The 22,265-nt window shown below is 41.8% G+C and overlaps 1 protein-coding gene across 2 annotated transcripts in view; it reads left to right on the plus strand.

Moving 5' to 3' along the window:
- GRPR (gastrin releasing peptide receptor) overlaps window positions 1-22,075 on the plus strand; it is a 48,671-nt gene extending 26,596 nt beyond the window's left edge. Inside the window, exons 2-4 of one of the 2 annotated variants that reach the window (XM_055121944.1) lie at window positions 12,905-13,256; window positions 14,933-15,312; window positions 20,185-22,075. In XM_055121944.1, coding sequence (XP_054977919.1) covers window positions 12,905-13,256; window positions 14,933-15,312; window positions 20,185-20,242 — 790 coding nt within the window. In that variant the 3' untranslated portion in view covers window positions 20,243-22,075. Of the gene's footprint in view, window positions 1-12,904; window positions 13,257-14,932; window positions 15,323-20,184 lie in introns of those variants that run through there. The other variant, XM_004612212.2, reaches the window with a different exon arrangement.
- The last annotated feature ends 190 nt before the right edge of the window (window positions 22,076-22,265 follow it).

Genomic DNA, 22,265 nt, shown 5'->3' on the forward strand with positions numbered 1-22,265 from the left:
TAGATTGTTGCTTGATTCAAAAGAAGGATGACGAGATCTGGAGTGATGGCATGGCAGATAGGGTGATTTCTTGGCACACAGCCAACCTGAGTTTGGCTGTGATGAAATAGACGTTGGTGATAGATCCAATCTGAATTGAGACACCCATCTCTGGGACTCGTATCAGGAGATTCCTGATCCGATGTAGTTCTGTCAACGGGAGTGGGGGCCAACCAGGAAAAGGGCGGCACGGGCTCCTTCTCCCTGCTTGCAGTTCCAGGAGAGACTGCATATGGATGCAAGAGTGAGCTCATTTTAATTAAACTAACCTCCCAAAGAAGCAGGTGGCTTAAAAATCATTACTTCTATATCAGAACAGAGCAAAACCAAATTCCCACAGATTGTCAATGACACCGAAATTTCCTAGCTCCAAAGACCAACACATCTAACAGAGAAGGCACTGCCCTCCATCCTCGGTCAGTGCTAATCAGAGAGCACACATTCAGTCACATTAAACTTATAATCAGAGGGCAGACTGGGAATGGAATTGGATAGCACATTCTTAAATTGCTATTTTGCAGTAGAATCTTTTCAAAATTCTGTATCTTAGTGTGTTTTATTCCCTCCAGAATCAACACCAATTACTGGCTTTTGTTCTCTATTTCTAGTGTATGTATCTTTTCATTACTTGCTTGTTTGTAATGTTTTATTTTGCTGGACTCTGGCAAGTAAGATGCAAACATCCTCACCGTTCTCTCCGAGGTATTTCACTGAGAATTTCATAACAACAAGAACACTATTCTACAGAATTTCATTGAAGTGACCACACCTCATGCAATGAGCAATACTTCCTTAATACATTCTAATATACAATCCATAGCCAAGTTTCTCCCACTATACCCAAAGTGCTTTTCATAGTAAATTTAAATAGAAAATTAAGTATGTAGGTTACATTTAGTGGTTATAGCTCTTTCTTCACTGTATCACTGTCATCCTGTTCGTTGATTTACTCAAGCAGGCACCAGTAACATCTCTATTCCTCTCACCCCTGAGATTTTAGAAACCTTTCCTTACTTGTCTTTCCCAATGATTGGAGGTTCTTTCAGAGTCAGGGCAATGAGAGCTATCATTACTGTTTTGGGCATATCGAATACACCATGGGTAGCTTGCCAGGCTCTGCCCGTGCAGGGGAGATACTCTCGGTATCTGAAATATACTGAATATTATATAAATAAATGGAAATATAAAGCTGATACTATTTGTTCTTTAAAAATATAACTAATGGGGGCCAGACAATAGTACAACAGGTAGGGTGTTTGCCTTGCATGCAGCGAATCCGGATTTGATCCCTGGCATACCATATGGTCCCCAGTACAGCCAGGAGTAATTCCTGAATGCAGAGCCAGGAATAATCCCTGAGCATCACCAAAATTACAAAAACTATATGTGCTATCGCTCCAGCCCCATATAATATACACAAATAATGTACACATAAAAATACTTAAATCTACAATATCAATTTATAAACTTTCTTCCAAGTTTTTGTAAATCAATATATTTATAATATTATTTAAATATTTAAGTAAAATAACTCAAAATATGTGTTGCATTTGCATGAAATTGGGGAAAAAAACCTTACTTCTAACACCAGCTGACAATGGGAGTTTACAAGGGAGCTCAAATTTTTTATTTCCACTGTGATTTTCTAAAAGCATTGGTGCTGTCCTTGACCAAGTCCAGCCCACATAACTATAAAAATTGAGTTGCAAGAACAGTTTTTTCAGCTTCACTTGATTCTTCAAGAATGCGCTTTTTTATTCTTTGTATCTTTTCAATTTTCTTTTCTTTTTTGGTTTTGGGACCACACCTGACAGTGCTCCATTAAACCTGGGTCTGCCAAGTGCAAGGAAAACAGTCTACCTGCTATACTGTCACTCTCACTCCTTTTATATCTTTCTTTTCCTACAAATGTACATAGAAATTTACCTAGTTTCTCATTTTCACCTTGATACTTTCCATGATACCACAATGAGTGAACTGTTAGAAAGGTACAATTTTGTAAAGGAGTGGTATTCTGTTTATTATTCTCTCTGCCATTTTTCTTCCACCAATAAATTCAATAAATAGCTCTTTCTTAGTTTTACTAATATGTAATGAACATGAACCACTGCATATATTTAAGTTATGTGCCATGATTTGATATTTGTGCATATTGTGAAAGAGATTAGTTGATATATCCCTTTAATTTCCTTTAAGGTAGAACATCTTGCATCTCTTGATTTTTCCTTTAAAAAAATAAAAGATGTTGACTGTATTGATGAATCCAAGCCAGTTGTCTTGTAAATGTGCTGGAATTGAATTATTGAATTTCTCTGATTGTTTCTTCATTGTTTGATCCAGATTTTCTTGGCAAGAACACTGCACAGGCAATGGTAGTTTTTGTTTTTGTTTTGTTTTTTGTTTTTGTTTTTGTTTTTGTTTTTTTTGCTTTTAGGGTCACACCCAGCGATGCTCAGGGATTACTTCTGGCTTTGCAATCAGGAATTACCCCTGGTGGTGCTCAGGGGATTGAACCCAGGTCAACCATATGCAAGGCAAACACCCTACCTACTGTACTATCGCTCCAGCCCCAATGGTGAATTTCTCCATTGCAATGTACCAGTAGGCACACTATCTCAGATTGTCCCATGACTGAAAATGCTGTGTTCGGTCAGGGCCACTCTATGAATTTCATGAACCCTAGACACTTAGACCTCTAGGAGATCCTTTCGTCCATAAAAAAAAATGAGTGATTATATTTTACAATAGTGTTGGTATACAGATAAATACATCCAAAGATGTGTTATGTTTATTTTTACCCCTGATTTTAAAAGAAATTATAAGGTACCATGGCACTCAGACCTTATCCCTATTCTGCCTAACTTTGTCTTGGGTTTGCCTGCTTTATTAAAAGGTTCTTCAGATTTCCTCATCCTAAGGTACATTATCTCTTTGCAATTATTTGAGGATCCAGGGGAGGACTCTGAGATTCTAAGAACATCCTGTTCCCCTAAAGCCTCTTCGTCTTATATTTTATAATTTTGCCTAAATCCGTTGTCATACTGATGGTCTTGAGAAGTTATCTCATGACTGATTTTATGGTCCAATACATAAAAGTCATTAGTACAAACATCCTCAGAGATATCTCTGTGCATTGGAGTCCACATTAGGGCCCAGAGAAAATTGGAGTATATTAGAAAGGTGTGGAAAAGAGCATTGGAATTATTTAGCCTGGAGAAAACAGAAAAGGATGACTATAATCTGTTTCGTGCTTAGGGATAACGGTCGGATGGGTACCAAGGACCAGCAAGTTTCCATTTTCCAAATAATAGCTCAAAGGGAGATAAGATTCCATTGCTCCGGACTATAGTCATTTTACAACTCAGCTACTAACTGCCTTACATTTCTTCAGAAAAGTTCTTGGTGTTATTCTCAGCAGGGGGAAGTCCATAATTGATAGTTTTGTCAATTGTATTAGATATTCACATTCTAATTTAAATGAAAATATGTCAATCGTTTTAGAGACCACTTAGCTTCTTTGGTTTTCTCTTTTCTGCAGCCTTCTCCATAGTATTGTGATGGAGATTTTAAAATTCTGTGTGGTGGAGGATATTTGGTGACATAAATTTGAGTGGGGGAAGAGTCTATTCTCCTATTGCAAATATAAGTGTGGTAAACATGCATCAAACAAAACCACTTTTTTTGTCATTTCCTTCCTTAATTTTAATCTTCAAAAAAATTCTCTCTGCTACAATAGCCCTGATCATTCTTTAATTAAACATTTTTTAAATGAATCACCATGAGACACACAGTTGCAAAGTTGTTCATAATTAGGTTTTAGTCATACAATGTACCAATGCCCATCCCTTCACCAGTGTACATTTCTCATCAACAATGTCTCCACTTTCCCTCTGCAGACCCCACATCCCAGCCTGCCTTTATGGCAGGAACTTTTCTTTTTCTTTCTTTCTCTCTTTCCTTTTGGACATTATGGTTTGCAACACAGGTACTGAGGATTTATCATGTATATGTCCCTTTACCTACTTTCAGCACTCATTTCTTGTCCAGAGTGGTCATTTCCAACTATCATTATCATAGTGGTCCCTTCTTTATTCTAGCAAAAATTATTTTTAAAGGAAAAAAATTAAGTATTGTTATTCAACAATTACTGATAACTTCAGTAGGCAATTGTGGAAAAAAACACAGGCTGAAATACTAAACTCTTAAAAATAAACAAACTGGAGCCAGAGTGATAGTACAGTGGGTAGGGCGTTTGCCTTGCACACAGCTGACCTGGGTTCGATCCACAGCATCCCATATGGACTCCCAAGCACTGCCAAGAGTAATTCCTGAGTGCAGAGCCAGGAGTAACCCCTAAGCATCGCTGGGTATGACCCCCCCAAAAAATAAGCAAACTGCCCATATTTGAATAAAAGACACACCTTTCCATAGATAGTTTTCCAACCCTGGATATAATCAACAACTTCTACATAGGAAGAATCTCCCTGACACATGAAACATTACAGAGAACATTTTTACCTTTCCTATATTTGCATAAGAAAAATTAAGTGGAAATGTTTTCGGAAGTGGGAAGTAGTTGTGTTGAGCCTCATTATCAGAGGAGTGAATTTGTTTATGGAATTATGTTTTTTATGGAGTGTGTAAAAGTGAATTTTGATAAAGAGACAAAACTGGAATACATAGCATTTGTAAATTAGCAAAATATCTGCTTGAGGGGCTAAAGTGATAGCACAGCAGGTAGGGCCTTGCACGCAGCCGACCCAGGTTCGATTACTTCGCCCCTCTAGAGCCCTGCAAGTTACCAAGAGTATCCCTCCTACACGGAAGAGCCTGGCAAGCTACCTGGGGTGTATTGATATGCCAAAAACAGTAACAAGGGGCTGGAGTGATAGCACAGCGGGTAGGGCGTTTGCCTTGCACGCCAGCTGATGAGGGTTTGAATCCCAGCATCCTATATGGTCCCATGAGCACCGCCAGGGGTAATTCCTGAGCACATGAGCCAGGAGTAACCCCTGTGCATCGCCAGGTGTGACCCCCCCAAAAAAAAAAACAGTAACAACAAGTCTCACAATGGAGACATTACTGGTGCCCGCTTGAGCAAATCGATGAACCGGAAGACAGTGATATATATATATGTATATATGTGCATATATATACATATATAATTTTTTATTGTCACTCCGTTGCTCATCGATTTGTTCGAGCAGGCACCAGTAACGTCTCTCATTGTGAGACTTATTTGTTACTGTTTTTGGCATATCCAATACGCCATGGGTAGCTTGCCAGGCTCTGCCGTGCGGGCGTGATACTCTCGGTAGCTTGCCAGACTCTCTGAGACGGGCAGAGGAATCGAACTCGGGTCGGCCGCGTGAAAGGCGAATACCCTACTGCTGTGGTATCACTCCAGCCCATATATATGTGTATATACATTTATATACACATATATATACACACACATATACATATATGTTTCATTTCCTATTTTAAAATATGTAGTATGCATAACAAGGTACCTGGAGCATTTTTAGTGACAGAAAAAAGGAGGAAATGATGTAAGCTTTTAACCATAGTAAACTTAAGGAAAGCTAGCAAATAATTCAAGCTAGAGCATAGTAAGGCTAGAATTGAAAAGGTCTATAAACGTGTCATAAAAGTCAGACAGTGTAGGGATGGAAAAACAGCTCAGTAGTAAAGAGTATGCAATTATGAGACCCTGGGTCCAGTCCCTGGTACACACACTTGCATGTACACACACACACACACACACCAAACAGATTAATAGAAAGAACAGGAGTCATTGATGACTAAAATAGTCAGCAGAAGCTTCATCGGGCTGAAGTGTTGAAAACTAACCAAGAACCCTCTGTGAGAATTGGGTCCACAAAATTGAGTGACTCCTCATAGGCCGCCTCATTCTTTCTTTCTCTTATTCTACCTGCTCTGCTTATTCATCTTGCACATGATTAAATATGGCTGCCCTTATCCCTTCATTGGGAAAGAGATACATACATATGTGTGTGTGTATATATATATATATATATATATATATATATATATATATATATACTTAGCATCTTTCATTGATGAATCTGTCAAATTTTAGTGTAACTGATTTAGACAAAGACTTTAGTAGCTGATCAGATATTCATTGTCTAGCTACCATCCCCCACAGTTCAACCCATCATAGCTCCTACAAAAGAAACAGCCAGTGGGGTGTCTGTACTGGAAGCTCAAAAAGAGCAAATAGACTGATATAGTTCATGCCTTTTAGAGCCATTATACTTTCTTTTTTAAAATTTTTAAAAATTTTATTGAATCACCGTGAGATAGTTACAAGCTTTCATGTTTGGGTTACAATCTCACAATGATAAAACACCCATCCCTCCACCAGAGCACATTCCCCACCACCAATATCCCGGGTATACCCCCCCTTACCCACCCTCCCCTGCCTCTATGGCAGACAATATTCCCCATACTCTCTCTTTACTTTTGGGCATTAGAGCTTGCAACACAGACACTGAGAGGTCATCATGTTTGGTCCATTATCTACCTTTTTGCATGCATCTCCCATCCCAACTGGTTCCTCCAGCCATCATTTTCTTAGTGATCCCTTCTCTATTCCATCTGCCTTCTCCCCTCCACTCATGAAGCAGCCTTCCAGTTATGGGGCAATCCACCTGGCCCTTGTATCTACTGTCCTTGGGTGTCAGCCTCATGTGATGTTATTTTATACTCCACAAATGAGTGCAGTCCCTCTTTGTCTGTCCCTCTCTTTCTGGCTCATTTCACTTAGCATGATACTCTCCATGTTTATCCATTTATAAGCAAATTTCATGACTTCATCTATCCTAACAGCTGCATAGTATTTCATTGTGTAGATGTACCAAAGTTTCTTTAACCAGTCATCTGTTTTAGGGCACTCAGCTTGTTTCGAGATTTTGGCTATTGTGAACAGTGCTGCAATGAATATATGGGTACAGATGTCATTTCTACTGTGATTTTTTGCATCCTCAGGATATATTCCCAGAAATGGTATTGTAGGGTCATATGGAAGCTCAATTTCTAGTTTTTGAAGGACTGTCCATATTGTGTTCCAGAAAGGCTGGACCAGTCTGCATTCCCACCAACAGTGAAGGAGCGTCCCTTTTTCCCCACATCCATGCCAGTACTGGTTGCTTTTACTCTTTTGAATGTGTGCCAATCTCTGTGGTGTGAAATGATATTTCATTGTTGTTTTGATTTGCATCTCCCTGATGACTAGCAATATGGAACATTTTTTCATGTGCCTTTAGAGCCATTATACTTTCAGGGGACCCTTGGTTATGTATGCGTTTAGGAAGGGCCTGTTTTTCTGCTTCTAGAAGGATCTGCCTCCAATTTTCTTTTGAAAGAGCTGTGGTACCTTAAAAAGGTGCTCCTCTTGTATGTTCATTGCAGCACTGTTCACAAATAGCCAAAATTTGGAAACAACCCAAGTGCCCTAAAACAGATGATTGGTTAAAGAAACTGTGGTACATCTACACAATGGAATACTATGCAACTGTTATGGAGTCATGAAATTTATGAAGTCATGAAATTTGCTTATAAGCAAATAGACATGGAGAGTAACATGCTACGTGAATTGAGTCAGAAAGAGAGGGACAGATATAGAAGGAGTGCACTCATTTGTGGAGTATAAAATAATATAACACAAGACCAACAGCCAAGAACAATAGATAGAAGGGTCAGGAAGATCCCTCCATAGTTGTAAGCCTGCCTCACGAGTGGACAGGGAGAAGACAGCTGGAATAGAGAAGGGATCACTAAGAAAATTATGGTTTGAGGAATCGGTTGGGATGGGAGACGTGTGCCAAAAGTAGATAAAGGACCAAACATGATGATCTCTCAGTATCTGCATTGCAAACCATAATGCCCAACAGTAGAGACAGAGTATGGGGAATATTGTCTGCCATGGAGGCAGTGGAAAGGTGGGAAAGGTGGGGGTATACTGAGGATATTGGTGGTGGGGAATGTGCACTGGTGGAGGTATGGGTATTTGATCATTGTGTAATTGTAACTCAGACATGAAATCGTATAACTATATCTCACGATGAATCAATAAAATTAAAGAATAATAATTAAAAAAATAAAATTGCAAAAAATAGGTGCTCCTACATTGCATGTTGAGTCTTCTGCCTCTGAAACTATTTGAACTTCAGTTTCTCACCTGTAGAATGGGGATGGTAGCATCTACCTGTTGAATTGTCTGGAACAAAAATGAGATCATGTAAGGGTTATTCTCTGCATACTGTGTGGTAAAAGTATAGCAAATATGATTGCTCTTGTTCTTTGATATTTCATGAATAATACATGACAGAAAATTATTTGCAATGCATATTTACTTATCTTTTAATTACAAAAATGATATGTAAGCATATCTGAATATTTTAAAGCAAATCCTAGGCATTACATGATTTCACTGGTAAATATTTTAGGCTGTATTTTTATGCCTAAGCCCTTTTGAAAACAACACTGTCATGTCTAAAAAAAGTAATTCTCTGATACCACCTATACAAATCAATGTTTTATTTCCAGCAGCAATTTTAAAACTAACTTTTTATCATTAGTTGATGTAAATCAAATTCCAAGATAAGTCCATCCACTGATTGCAGTTCTTTGACACTCCTCACACATCTCAGTTGATCTCTAATTATTCCCTCTGGGTTTTTGACCATAGAGTTATTGGAAAATGGGGTGATTGTTTTTTCTGTAGACTATTACAGTTCAAGACTTGGATGACTATATCATGACATATAGTCATGGCTCTTAGCAGGCTCTTCTATGCCCACATTTTACAAAAAGCTGTACACTGATATGGAGGCATCATTAGACTTAAATTCAAATTATTTTTCTGGAAGAGAGAGACAGACATAGAAAGATTGCACTCATCTGTGGAATATAGAATAATAGACTATAAGACTAACGCCCAAGAATAGTAGAAATAAGTACCAGGAGATAGTTTCCATGGCTTGGAGGCTGGTCTCTCATTCTGGGTAACTCAGGGAAGGGACCACCAAGTAAAATGTGGTTGGAGGTCATGTGGGGGAAGGGTGAGGCGGGCCGAATACAGACTAGAGACTGAACACAATGGCCACTCAACATCTTTATTGCAAACCACAACACCTAATCAGAGAGAGAGAACAAAAGGGAATTCCCTGCCATAGTGGCAGGGTGGGGTGGGGGGAGATGGGACTGGGGAGGGGGGAGGGATGTTGGGTTTACGGGTGGTGGAGAATGGGCACTGGTGAAGGGATGGGTTATCGAACTTTGTATGGGGGAAGCATGAGCACAAAGATGTATGGATCTGTAACTGTACCCTCACGATGACTCTCTAATTAAAAATAAACTAATAAAAAATTATTTTTCTGGAAAAGATACAAAAAAAGTTTCATGTTATGTTTTATATTTTAAAAGTCATGATTCTGATGGGAGAAAAAACCAAGTGCCTGACAACAGATGACTGGTTAAAGAAACTTTGGTACATCAGTACAATGGAATACTATGCAGTTGTTAGAAAAGATGAAATCATGAAATTTGCATATAAGTGGATCAACATGGAGAGTATCATGCTCAGTGAAATAAGTCAGAGAGAGAGACAAACATAGAATGACTGCACTCATTTGTGGAATATGAAGTAACATAATGAGAGACTAACACCCAAGGATAGTAGAGATAAGGGCCAGGAGGATCACACCACAGCTTGGAAGCCAGCCTTACATGCTGGGGGAAAAGGTAGCTGGGATAGAGAAGGGACTAAGTAAATGATGCTTGGAGGGCTCTCTTGGGATGGGAGATGCGTGCTAAAAGTAGACTGTGGACCAAACACGATGGCCACCAAGTACCTGTATTGCAAACCATAACACCCAAAAGGAGAGAGAATAAGAAGGAATGTGCCTGCCACAGAGGCAGGGGTTGGGGGGTGGCAGAAGGGATACTGGGAACATTGGTGGTGAAGAATGGGCACGGATGGAGGGATGGGTACTCATTGTATGAGTGAAACATAATCATGAAAGTTTCTAAGTCTGTAACCGTATCTCACGGTGATTCATTTTTTAAAAAGTGTAATAAAAAAGGCAAACGTTATGATTCTGAAATAGCAGCTCGCTAGTTCTCATGACATTTGTCACAAGAAATACAAGATTCCCAAGAGAGAAGGTGGTAAGCTGTTCAGTCCAGTTTCTGACACATATAGAAATCTACTTCACTTGGGGAAATTAATGATATTTATGCCTGGTACCTGCTAGAAAATGCAGATAGAAGTCATAATTACCACTTCATCTCTAATCAGTTTGTTAGTCATAAACATCTTTGGCTGAAGAGGCTCACATACTTTTAATTCAAGATATTAATTCCTAGTCTACATTTTCATCAAGGAATAAAAATGTTTTTAAATGGGGGCTGGGAGATAGTATAGTACACAGGGCACTTGGCTTATTTTGGCTGACCTGAGTTTGATCCCTGGCATCCTATACAGTCCTCTGAGCCAGGAGTGATCCTCAGGTGCAGAGTCAAGGGTAAGTCCTGAATACCACTGGATGTGGCCCCCAAAACAAAAATAAAATGAGTTGTTTCTAGAGAAAATGCAAAAGAAAAGAGTTTGCTTTGAATGTTTGTTTTTTGATAATTGTTTAAAATGGACTGATAAAATGTATGGATGGTAAGGATAATCCCAGTATATTGAAGCAGAACCTAGTGTTCTGGAGTTCTGGAGGTCAGGAGTGTCCAATAAATATATAACAGCCTTTTCTGGCTTGGGAATGTAAGATGGATGACACTGAAAATAGTTGTGTCTACATATGCTAACGCCATTTGGGGAATTGACTTAGTATATACACACACACAATGGCTTTGTAAACACTGTGACTACCTATACAAAATGTGTCAGTCTCAAGTCAGGGACAGTTAGACAACCATAGGTCTCTCTGAGTCCAATGCACATACCAGATTCCTTTTCCCTAGTCCCACTACTTAAAAAAGTTATAACTTAAAGACTTATTCCCATTCCCTGAAGAGAGGAGGGAAGTAAGTTAAAGGGTTAAGGTGTGGTCAAGAATGATAACTCATGGGTACTCGAGCATTATATGACTGAAACACAAGCATGAATATATAAAAATCTGTAACTATACCCTCATGGTGATTCGTTATAAAAATAATATTTTTTAAAAAAAATAATAACTCAATGAAGTTATTTCAATAACAAGTGAAATAACTGCTCCCCACACCAGTGTCCTAACTACAGCACATCACAGGTAAAACCCAATGTCAACACAATGTTACAGCAGTGGTAACTCTCATGTCGACTTGGATCCAGCTCATATCAAGTGTGGCACTAGTGTGGTAAGTCATGTTGAATGGAACCAATGTCATGGAGTGTATGCAAATCACAGAACTCCTAGGTAACAAGATGGAGAAGGACAGGTTCTTTGGCAACCAGAGAGACTAATCTCTGGGAGGCGGGGGTGAGAGGGGGTAGTCTCAGGCCATCACACTGCTGCAATGGTGAGAAGTGGCGGAGCAGAGGGGAGAGACATGAGACTGGTTGATTTGAAAGTCATCTGATGAAGATAGGTGTGCAGCCTCCTGTGGTAGGCATTGTCTGGTGAATTGGGGGCAATGTGGGCTGCCCTACACAGGCCTCCCTTGCAGAAGGGACTTACTGTCTATCGCTGAGTGATATGGCTGACAGCCTCTCGCTGTTATGTCCACCAAGGCCCAGTTAGCCTTCAAGCTCTAGTCATGCACTTTTTGATGGGGAAAGGGAGTGTCCTGTGCAGGAACTGAACCCGATAGTAACTAAAGTCACACTCTTTAGGGGTTGCCCACGCCAATGACTAAGCAAGGTGATGTTACAATGGTCCAACCATGTCCATCCATACAGGACTCCTGTTGGACAATCTTCACTCTTGGACTTCCCAAAGGGTTCATGCAGGGTCACCATTTGTCTCACTTTACTAGGACTAAGAGATTGCTCAGGACATCAGCTTTTCGGTATGAAGACTGGGAGATTTCTTCTAAGGCAAAATAGTAGAGTTGGACACTTTGGCTGATGTGGACTCTTTCAAATCTACATCAGGATCCAGAAGACCCTTCTGCTCATCCTGATTGATGCCTCCCCCCTTTTATCATAGATATTACTCCCCACTCAATCTTTACTCCTCCAGATTGTATCTCAGTGTCTATTTCCGAAAGCACTTGACCTAATGAAGGAATACCTCACTAAAGGGTTGAAGTCTGGAAGGACCTACACACTTCAGAGAAGATGAGGCAGGAGAGTACGAGGGCAGGGGAAGGGTTAATGTGAGAATAATAGGGATGCTCCCATGGACAACTTTCTCAACCTTTGCAGAAGAAGAGGTGATCAAGTAGCAAATAGTCAATGACTAATGTCAATGAGGAAAAATTATATTTGAGTTCTTGTAACAAAGGCTTTGCAAAAGAAAAAAAAGCCAATCTTCTTGTATCCCAATCCTTGTTTAAACATGCTTTGTTATTAATTCCTAAGATTTAAGAAGGAAAATAAAAAGAGCTTCTGTGTCTCTGAGAAGTCTTCAAATTGAGAGAAAGAAGCGTGGGCAGACTGTTACTGCTGGAGAAAGAGAAAGGCAGTTTTCAGGGCCAGAACCGGGTAAAAAATTTAATGAGGCGCTTACTGTTGGAGGGGGCGAGGTATGAGTTTGGAAGAAGCACTTGCATGAACCAGAGAGTGAGCAGAGACTCCTTAAATCCTACTCCCAGAGGCCTGGCTCACCTCACATGAGGTTTGGTCCTGGCATCACTCATACGAAATAAACAACTGACAGAAAGTATTCCTTCCTTCCTGCCACAGGTACAAAGCCATTGTCCGGCCCATGGACATCCAGGCCTCTCATGCTCTGATGAAGATCTGCCTCAAAGCTGCCTTGATCTGGATCATCTCCATGCTTCTGGCCATTCCAGAGGCTGTTTTCTCTGACCTGCATCCCTTCCATGAAGAAAGCACTAACCAGACCTTCATTAGCTGTGCCCCGTACCCACACTCCAATGATCTGCACCCCAAAATCCACTCTATGGCTTCTTTCCTGGTCTTCTACATCATCCCACTGTCAATCATCTCTGTCTACTACTACTTCATTGCCAAAAATCTGATCCAGAGTGCTTACAATCTGCCCATGGAAGGCAACATACACATCAAGAAGCAGGTGGGTTCCGCGGATGGTTTCATTGTCTCCTGGGGAATGTGGGTCCTTATTGGCCACTTGTGACTCGCTGACACGTCTTTAGTAGTCACGTCACATGATTCTTTCCGATAGATCTAGCGACAGGACAAATGGAAACCTCGAGTTACAGAAGCTCAGGAATCCAGTTGTTTGTAAGGCTGTACTCTTTGGGAGGTGGGGGGCAGTGGTCCTAAGCAGTGTTCTGGAGCCCAGAGGTCACTTGGTAATACTTGGGCCTGGCAGTCCAGAGCTTGGTGATCATTGAGTGTTCAGATACACAGTGGAGGGCGCACGTGGTGCCAGGGATCAAACTCAGAGCCTCATGCAGGCCAAGCATGTATCCTGGCCTTTGAGTCATCTCCGCAGCCCTGTAATCTTGTACTCTTATTAAAGACCTAAGCTGGGGGAGTGATCAAAAACCTGGAAGATTTGGAATATGTGTTTCTTTTTGGAAAATGACTGGCAAAGGTGACAGAGGTTTTATGCTTGTTCTTAATAAAATGTTTTAAAGTATTTTTAAAAATAATAGAATGTTGAGACTCAGGAGAATATGATTTATTTAAACTCCAATCACATCTTCAGGATAGGAAGAGTGTTACTACACTGGGACAAAACAACCAAGAGCAGGAAAATGAAGCTGGTGGAAGACAAAGTCGTTTGATTCTCATGAATTTGAATTCCAGGTCTCATGACTTTACCTCTCAGACCTTTCATTTTCTGATCCCTGACTTAGGGTGGAGCCTCTACAGAAGAGCCTGCATAGAGCCTCATAGTCCACCTGAACACAGGATTCCCTCCATCTCCTGTCAGGCCTGTAATTTTACCCTTCAGCTCTGGATGTTTGCCACAAGGGAGTCTGACTCGGTTCTTCGTCAGCTCTTACCTGCTAGTCCACATTTACTTCCATGGGAAAGCAGAATGGCGCCATCCATTTCAGTGGAGAGCTGACTCCTTGAGAGGCATCACCTTGTCATGGGCCTTTATTTGCTCTCAATGACAGTGCTCAGGGTCATGTTTCCCTGCTGGAAAGCACTCTCCATGAGGAAGGTCACTGGGACCCTAGTTGATCCAGGAGACCATAGTTCCCACCTGTAGTTCCCTGGGGGCGGGGGTTGAGGAGAAGCCCACTTTATTGAAGAGATTGTTTCTAGAGTCCAATACAGAAATAAATTGAGGTTTAGAAGCAATAATAGGAAGTTCTCTAGGTTTGGTCAATGTGGAAGAGCCAAATTGTTTCTGCTTCTCTTTCTGTGTCTGTCTCTGTCTCTGTCCCTCTCTCTCCCTCTCTCTTCCCTGTGGAGCAAAGAAAGACACAAAGGTTGTAGCTGCTAAAGCATACCAGTGCTCCCTGAGAAGGGGGCACCTCTGTAGTTGCCTTCTGCGGTCCTTTGGAGCATGTCATCCACGGTGTTCATGAGACCTCCCTGCATTCTGCCTCGAGGGCTACTGATTGGGCTTCTTCATTTCTCTGTTCCTGCCTCTACTTTTTCTTTCTTTATTCTTTTCCTCCCATTTCATGGATTCCCTCTTGTCCTCTCTCATATGCTGTGGCTTTGTGAGCTGGTTTCCTTCCTTCCTTCTCTAAATCTTTGTCTCTTTGCACCCCCCGGTCCCCTCACTGTCCCTGCATCTATCTTTCTGTGTGTGACTCTCCTTAGATCGAATCCCGGAAGCGCCTGGCCAAGACCGTGCTGGTGTTTGTGGCTCTCTTTGCCGTCTGCTGGCTGCCCAACCATGTCATCTACTTGTACCGCTCCTACCACTACTCAGAGGTGGACACCTCCATGCTTCACTTTGTCTCCAGCATCTGTGCCCGCCTCCTGGCCTTTACCAACTCCTGCGTGAACCCTTTTGCCCTCTACCTCCTGAGCAAGAGTTTCAGGAAACAGTTCAACACTCAGCTCATCTGCTGCCGACCTGGCCTGCTGGGTCGTTCTCATAGCACCGGCAGAAGTACCACGTGTGTGACCTCCTTCAAGACCACCCACCCATCCGTGGCCACCTTCAGCCTCATCAATGGAAACATCTGTCACGAAGGGTATGTCTAGACTGACCCTTGACCCCACCCCTTAGAGACCCCTGTCTCTTTGCTTTATGGTTGGTAAATAACTCTCACACCTGGGCTCCTCTCTGTATCCTCCAAACACCGTTTGGAGGTTCATGAGTGGTGCCCGTGTATTATGCTGAAAGGCCCACAAGAGCCCAGGTGCCACTGCAACGTGTGAATACTGAGACTGATGGAGACCACAAGTGTCCCATTTTCAGAAAAGGGATCAAATTGGATAATTATTATTCTAAGCCACCAGTCTCAATGTACAGGTGTGACCTCTGAATTCATAGAGACTACACACTCAACGAGATCTCAATAAGAGACACTGTATACTGAGAATCCCCTGGGTGCCAGGTCCCACCTTGTCACATCTTTGTTAAAAGTTTGTGATTTAAAAATGAAAATTTGTGGACCAGAGAGATAGTACAGGTATTGAGATACCTGCCCTGCACACAGCTGTTCTGGGTTCAATCCCCACATCACATATGCCCCCGACTCCCAGCACTGCCAGAGTTGAGTCCTGAGCACAGAGCCAGGAGTAAACCCTAAGCACTGCTGGGTGAAAAAAATCCAAAAATATTACTTGAGTAATTTTATAGAAATATTCCTAATCACAAATGAAGGAAATTTTATCTTCACTGGTAGTATGAAAAAGCAACTTTATGAAAGAGGCCTGAGTATGAGGAGAAGTCCTCAAATTGATAACACTAAAAGTCAGTTTTAAACACATCCTCAGGGGAGCATGGGTTGTTTGTAAAATATCTGTTCTCAGGACATGGAAAAACTTGTGCATTTGAGGCAGAACTGCCACTGACCACGAGGTGAATGTGGGTGAGGGGAGGGTCGCTTACAATCTGAGCATTAACACTATGAAGGTTCTTTGTGCGGTTTCCCAACTCTCAGCATCCATGGTTCACTGTCACTGGAGAAGAGAAAGGTTTTTTAGCGGAGAAGTTGATGATAATAGCAATTCGTTTATAGGTGCTAAATTACAGCATTTCTTCTGGGTATATGGATTTCCAGCCAAATGTTGTTTATTTAGATTTGGCTGTCTTCGTTGGCTGCACTGAGGCAGTAGTTTTATGTGGTGGAAAAAGGGATTTGGTCTAAGCATACAGAGAAGTATGATTTTATTTAACATAGGCTTCGCCTAAAGTCTGTGGGAGGAGATGGATACACTTTCTAGAAAGTTTTGGGGGGTAGGTGCTACCTTTAAGAACTGATCCTTGAAGAACTGATTGAAAGGCAGCTACAGATATAGTTTCTGCTTTTAAAGTGTATTATTGAAATAGACCACGTGCTTAACTCTTAATACCAGGCTTACCTTTTTTTTCTGAGTAGAAGAGTTTGACTATTTCACTTTATTTACCCCCCAGTGAATTCAGCTGAAGTGCTGACCAATTCTGACAGATTGCAAACAGATACACCCACATTCAGATAGTCAAAATCTGGGGCGGGTATAGGAGGGAGAGCGCTTGCCCTTACACAGGGCCAACCTGGACTCAATCCCTGGCACCCCATACAATCTCTGAGCCTGCCAGGAGTGATCCCTGAGCACAGAGCCAGGACTGAGCCCTGAACTTGGTCAGGTGTGGCCTGCAAACAAACAAAAATCTGCCCGTGTGCTGTAAAGTAGCTCCCTTACACCCTAAGAGGGTCTTAGTTCTGACTATCCTCGTTCCAAAAGAGAAAGAACTGTCAGCTCTCTGGTCCACAGGACACGTTACGAGATTTTTGTCTATTGATAGGAGAAAGTGCATAGCGTTTGCAGAGCTAAGGAAGTTATGACCAAGACAGTCGTAAAGATCTGTGTTCACAGGTGCATTGGCTGGAGAAAAAGCCAGCCACTTCTGACTGCTACAGCCACCACTACCCTGTGGCCACTTGCCTTCCTAGAAGTTCTACCTCCATCGGCGGGTCTGAAAAGCAAGACCGTTTCGCTGACAAGGCAATGGCAGCTTGCCATCCCAACTGTCTCTAGCTATATGCCCTTGACCATCAAGTTCCCTTTTTTCTCCCCAATTTCAAAATGAGAGGACATTGCTCCAGCTCCACCTCCTGCTCTTGGCCACTGAATCTCTTCGTTGCTTCTAGCTCTGCCCCCAAAGCATTTCCCTGCGTGCTTCCAGCAACTGCAAGGCTGCTACCACTACCCCTTTTGGTATATCCTCTGCCACCACCCGGCCTCTGTTCACAGCAACACTGCGAAAGGCTTTCTATCACTTCCAGGGGCTCCTTGGGCCTGGGGGATGAAGGCGGTCCCCAGGGCTTGTTGCCTTTGGAAATTCAAGAGAAACACCCCAAAGAAAATATCCAACATCAGTTTCCATTCCTCATCACCTCTCTTCAGCCTTGGTGCACCCATTATTTTAAATTTTTGCTCCTGACTTCCACCCTTAGCTTTCTTCAAAACTCTGGGGTATCCATGTCTCTGGGCCCAGTTGCTTACTAAAATGTGCAGCATTTGAGGCTCCCAAAGGAGTTCTTCACCCATCTCAGAAGCAACTTCTATTTCGGGAGTTGAGTCTTCTGGTAACACCATGGCAAAGGGGGTGTCAGGCCTCTCTCCTAGTTTCTGAGAAAGCAGTAGGGGGCTGAAGTCTAGGGGAACTTACTTAGGCAAATCTTATCGGTTCTGAAATGAACCAGTCAAGGAGGGCTTCCCTAGCCAACTGGAAAAGGATCTTACGACTCCACTGATGGATGGACTCAAACCTTCCTCCTGGGATCGCAACCCCTTTGCTAGAAAAAGTCAGATATCCGCCTCACCTCCAGAACCTAAAATCCTGGGGAGAGAGAGACAGACAGAGACCCAAGCCCCCAGGTGGCATTACCCCTCTGCTAGGACACAAGTGTGGCAGGGACTGGAGCTAAGACATTTCACGCCTGGCTTCCAAAGATAATCACGTTTAGCGCTTATGTCTTTGGCAAGGGAAAAAAAATCAATTTTTGCTGTGGAAAACCATCTGTGTTTATTCAATTGACAGACACTACCTTTCAATCTATCTTAAATTGAGCCTCCCTGAGGCGGGCAACTCAACAGTGATAGATTAAGCAATAAACAAAGCAGTCTTTCCACCAGCTACTGCCGCCGGCAGGGAGACTGCAGCTGCCGTGAGGAGTGATATTCCACAGCAAGATGATTTCCCCCCCCTCACCCTCCCGCCAGCTTGGCACACTCGAAGCCCCTCCCTGTTGTTGGTTTGATGAGTCCCCATAAATGTGGACGGCTAAGCCCTGTTTGTCTGGCCACCCGCAAACCCAGCCTTCCACCTCATTAACAAACCCCGGATTCCCCTCTTGGCCCCACAGTTCGGTTTCATCTTGAGAGATGCAGGACCCGTAGGTCAATAAACAGTTTCAAGGCTACATCAGATGACCCGAGCTCAGCTCGGTCTAAAAATGCATATGGAGCAGAAGGAAATGAACTTGGCCATAGGGCATGGGCGTGCAATGCGGTTATGACGTCTTCATTTAAGCCAAAAGTCGCCACTCGTTATTGGCTTCTGAGTCTATCCATGTACCAAATGGCTGGCAATCAGAGAGATTAGCTTTGTTTGGGGACTACAAAGTTGAATGACGTCCTCAATCTGTAGGCTCAATAGTATCTAAGCCACTTTTCCCAGAAACGAACTAGAAACACTTGGCCTGGGAGCCCGGGCATGAGAGCTGACTGATAGGATTTGCCACATCCTAGGGATATGGTCTTGCTTGTGTCTGCACAGCCACACCAGGAAGGAGATCTTACCAGAGAATAACTTAGAATGAACTCTGGGTTGCTGGGAGGAATGTGGCACATTTGGCACATTTCGGGGCTCAACTTTTAGAACAATGGATTAATAGTTGAACACAAAGAAATTCGTCACTCTCGCGGGCCCAGTCTTTGTGTGAGCGCTTCAGCTCTGCTTTATCCTGTACCTCCACAGACAGCCATCCTCCTCAGGCTCTCACCTCCTCCCCCTGGAGCCTCCGCACCAAACATGAGCAGCACAAGACCATCTCAAGTAGCTTTTCCCCATAAGTTTGACCTTCAAAGATACCCCTATTTTGTCAGGAACTAAGCACTAACACTAGCTGAATATATCCAGAGCAATCAGCAAATAGCCCCCATGGAAACAGACTTTTCTTTTCTGAAGTTTCACCTTAGAAATGAGTTCTGAGCCTGGGAAGATAGTACAGTGGGTAGGGCAACTTGCCTTGCATGAGGCCGACTGAGGTTCAATCCCCAGTATCCCATATTCTTCTCTGGTTCTTTGAGCACCAACGCAAGCAATTCCTGAGGTCAAAACCAGGAGTTAACCTATCCCTAAGTGTGACCCCCAGAAAAGAAGAAATGAATTCAGTGGAATTTACACACACACACACACACACACACACACAACCAAAAACTTCCACTATTGCATGTATCAGTCTAAGTGTCCCTGGATTAAACTATTGTATGTTCATGATTAATTTAAAAAATATTTTGCCTTTGCCTGGCATTGTTCAGGGTCTATAAATTACTTGTATGCTCATCGTTTCATCTAACTGAAGCCTTCCCTGCTAGCCATATAGCTACTATGCATCCCTTTCTATGGGAATTTGTAAATATTAAATTCACTTATACAGTGATCATATTCTATTGAATTAAAAGGCCCGTGGCTGTCACATATGAAACTGCCAGTATTGTGTCTTATTTGACTAATGAAAGGGGATTCCCTATTATGCGACTGGATTGCATTCGTGGCCCCTACGGTGCTGCTAAAGAACAGTGCTAGGCATCATTTCTCAAGCTTGCAAGCTTGATTGTTGTCCTCAAATTGAGTCTGTTACACTCACTTGGCATAAGGAAGTGAATAATGTCGTTATTGGTCTTTCCAGGAGAGAGAGGCACTTCAACGCGAACACCATTCTGTATCACAAAGAAGTAGAAGTCTAAGAGAAGAGCGGAAGCCTCAGAAGCAGAAACACAAGCCACACTGAGATGACACTTGGTTGGAGTTCTCTTGCTCTAGGAGAGTTGAAGAGGAGCTCACTTCAGCGATGATATGCCAGATACGAAGCTCAACACATTTCTGTTCACTCTTGCAAGCACCGTCGAAAGTGTTCTGATGGTGAACTGAGCTCATGGATACTCCTTCACATTCCCAGGGTCACAGAGCACAGTTGATTGACAGAGTATCAGCGTCGACTTGGATTTCTTTGAAGTCCGTGTTCATTCCATGGCTTAGCATCTCCTCACAAACATACCCTAGACAAGAGATTAGGTTATAGACCATACTAGGCAGCTAGGTACCCTTCTCTAGATTTTTGTCCAAAGGCCTGAAGTATTGTAGAGTCAAAAGAATATACACAAAGCTGATCACATATGTCTCTAAGCACATAAGTTAAGGACTTGATACAAGAAGAACTGAAATGCAGTATAAAGTAGGTGGACAAGGAAGTCCTTTCATGTGATTGCCCTCCAGATACACAATTCAATTAAAACTGGAAGACATCAGAATAATTTCTCACTTGATTCTGTGACAAACTAAGGAAATTTTTTTTAAAAAGCATTGGTGAAGAGGAAAAAATGGTGTCAGGAAGAAGTATAACCACCCACTCCTATTTCATTCCCAAGAGTAAGATATGACAGTGGATGGTTTCCAAGAGCTTGGAAAATTAATACATGAAGATATGAGTAGCCTGTAATAGAAAATTCTCTCCTGGACTAAAGCAAAGGTGATAAGCTCAGGAATGGATGTGGGCATCTGAATGCTGAGCCCTAGTTCTCCTAGGATAAACCCAGACATCACCATCTCCCTGCCCTCTCTCAGATCACATTTCTAGAAGACTACTCCCCCTCACCCATTTAAAATTCATCCCAAGGTCATATAATAACATGAAAGGACTCACATAATTTTATGGTCTTTTACGCGAATTATTTTGGTGAACAGTGAAACCTCAAACATTCCACTACTCATTAATTCCCAGACAAGCTTGGCAGTTTTTAGTATAACCCAGGATTTCAGTGTTTAAGATACATTCTATAATGTGGGCCTGTTGTGGATCTCAATTTTTCATCACTTGCTTCCAGTTTAGCTATTATCATTTATATATTGACATGGATAGACTGTAACATTAAGCAAGTAAAGATTATTTTATTTTAAAAAATCTTTCTGTTGTCTGGGCTTAAATGATTCAAACATAAATGATCTTTTGTGCATTCAAGTCAATAGGACTTGGGGTCAATTCAGTGAATTGTAAAAAATCCATGTCACAAACTAATATCATTTTATGCTTTGGTTTTAAACACCATTCTCATATTTTATAAATTATCATTGCACTTGTTATTATTAATTGTAAATATTTATTGAGTTAAAATGTGCTCGGTGTTGAATAATTCAGAACAAGTTCCAGGTGTGGTATAATATAAATAATGTCATGGCTTGGCTTTCCCTAGACGCCTTAGACTAATAAATTATTTATGAAGTTCACAATATTCATGTAATGATTCAAATCCTTTTTAAATGTGTAAACTTAACTGTGTCACCATGTGAAACTACCTGTGAAGTGTGTAGATTTGATTGTGTTGTTTTTCAAGAAATGTTTTCACTGCTTCTATCACACTGTACCTGATCCATGTGACACCGAGTCAACTCCAGTGAACTAGGCCTACATATTGAAGTCATGGAAGATAAACACGAATTTGATTTCTTAATATAAGGCCTAATGGATGAAATGGGGAGACGCATGTGTTCAATGTTCAATAAAAGTACAGCTGCTGCATGAATATAGTCTGTGATCTTAAGCCACCTAGTTCCTCCGTTCTTTGGATCATTTACATCAAAATCAGCAAGCTTGTAGCAAAATGTACATCCGTATTGACTTGGAACATCAAGGGGTGAGGCCAAAAATGCAATCTTGCATTTTTTCATCAGGACTCTAGCTGTTTCCACAGAACATTAGAGTTTTCTCTTTTT

Source organism: Sorex araneus, chromosome X, assembly GCF_027595985.1.
Source record: "Sorex araneus isolate mSorAra2 chromosome X, mSorAra2.pri, whole genome shotgun sequence".
NCBI classification, from domain to species: Eukaryota; Metazoa; Chordata; class Mammalia; order Eulipotyphla; family Soricidae; genus Sorex; species Sorex araneus.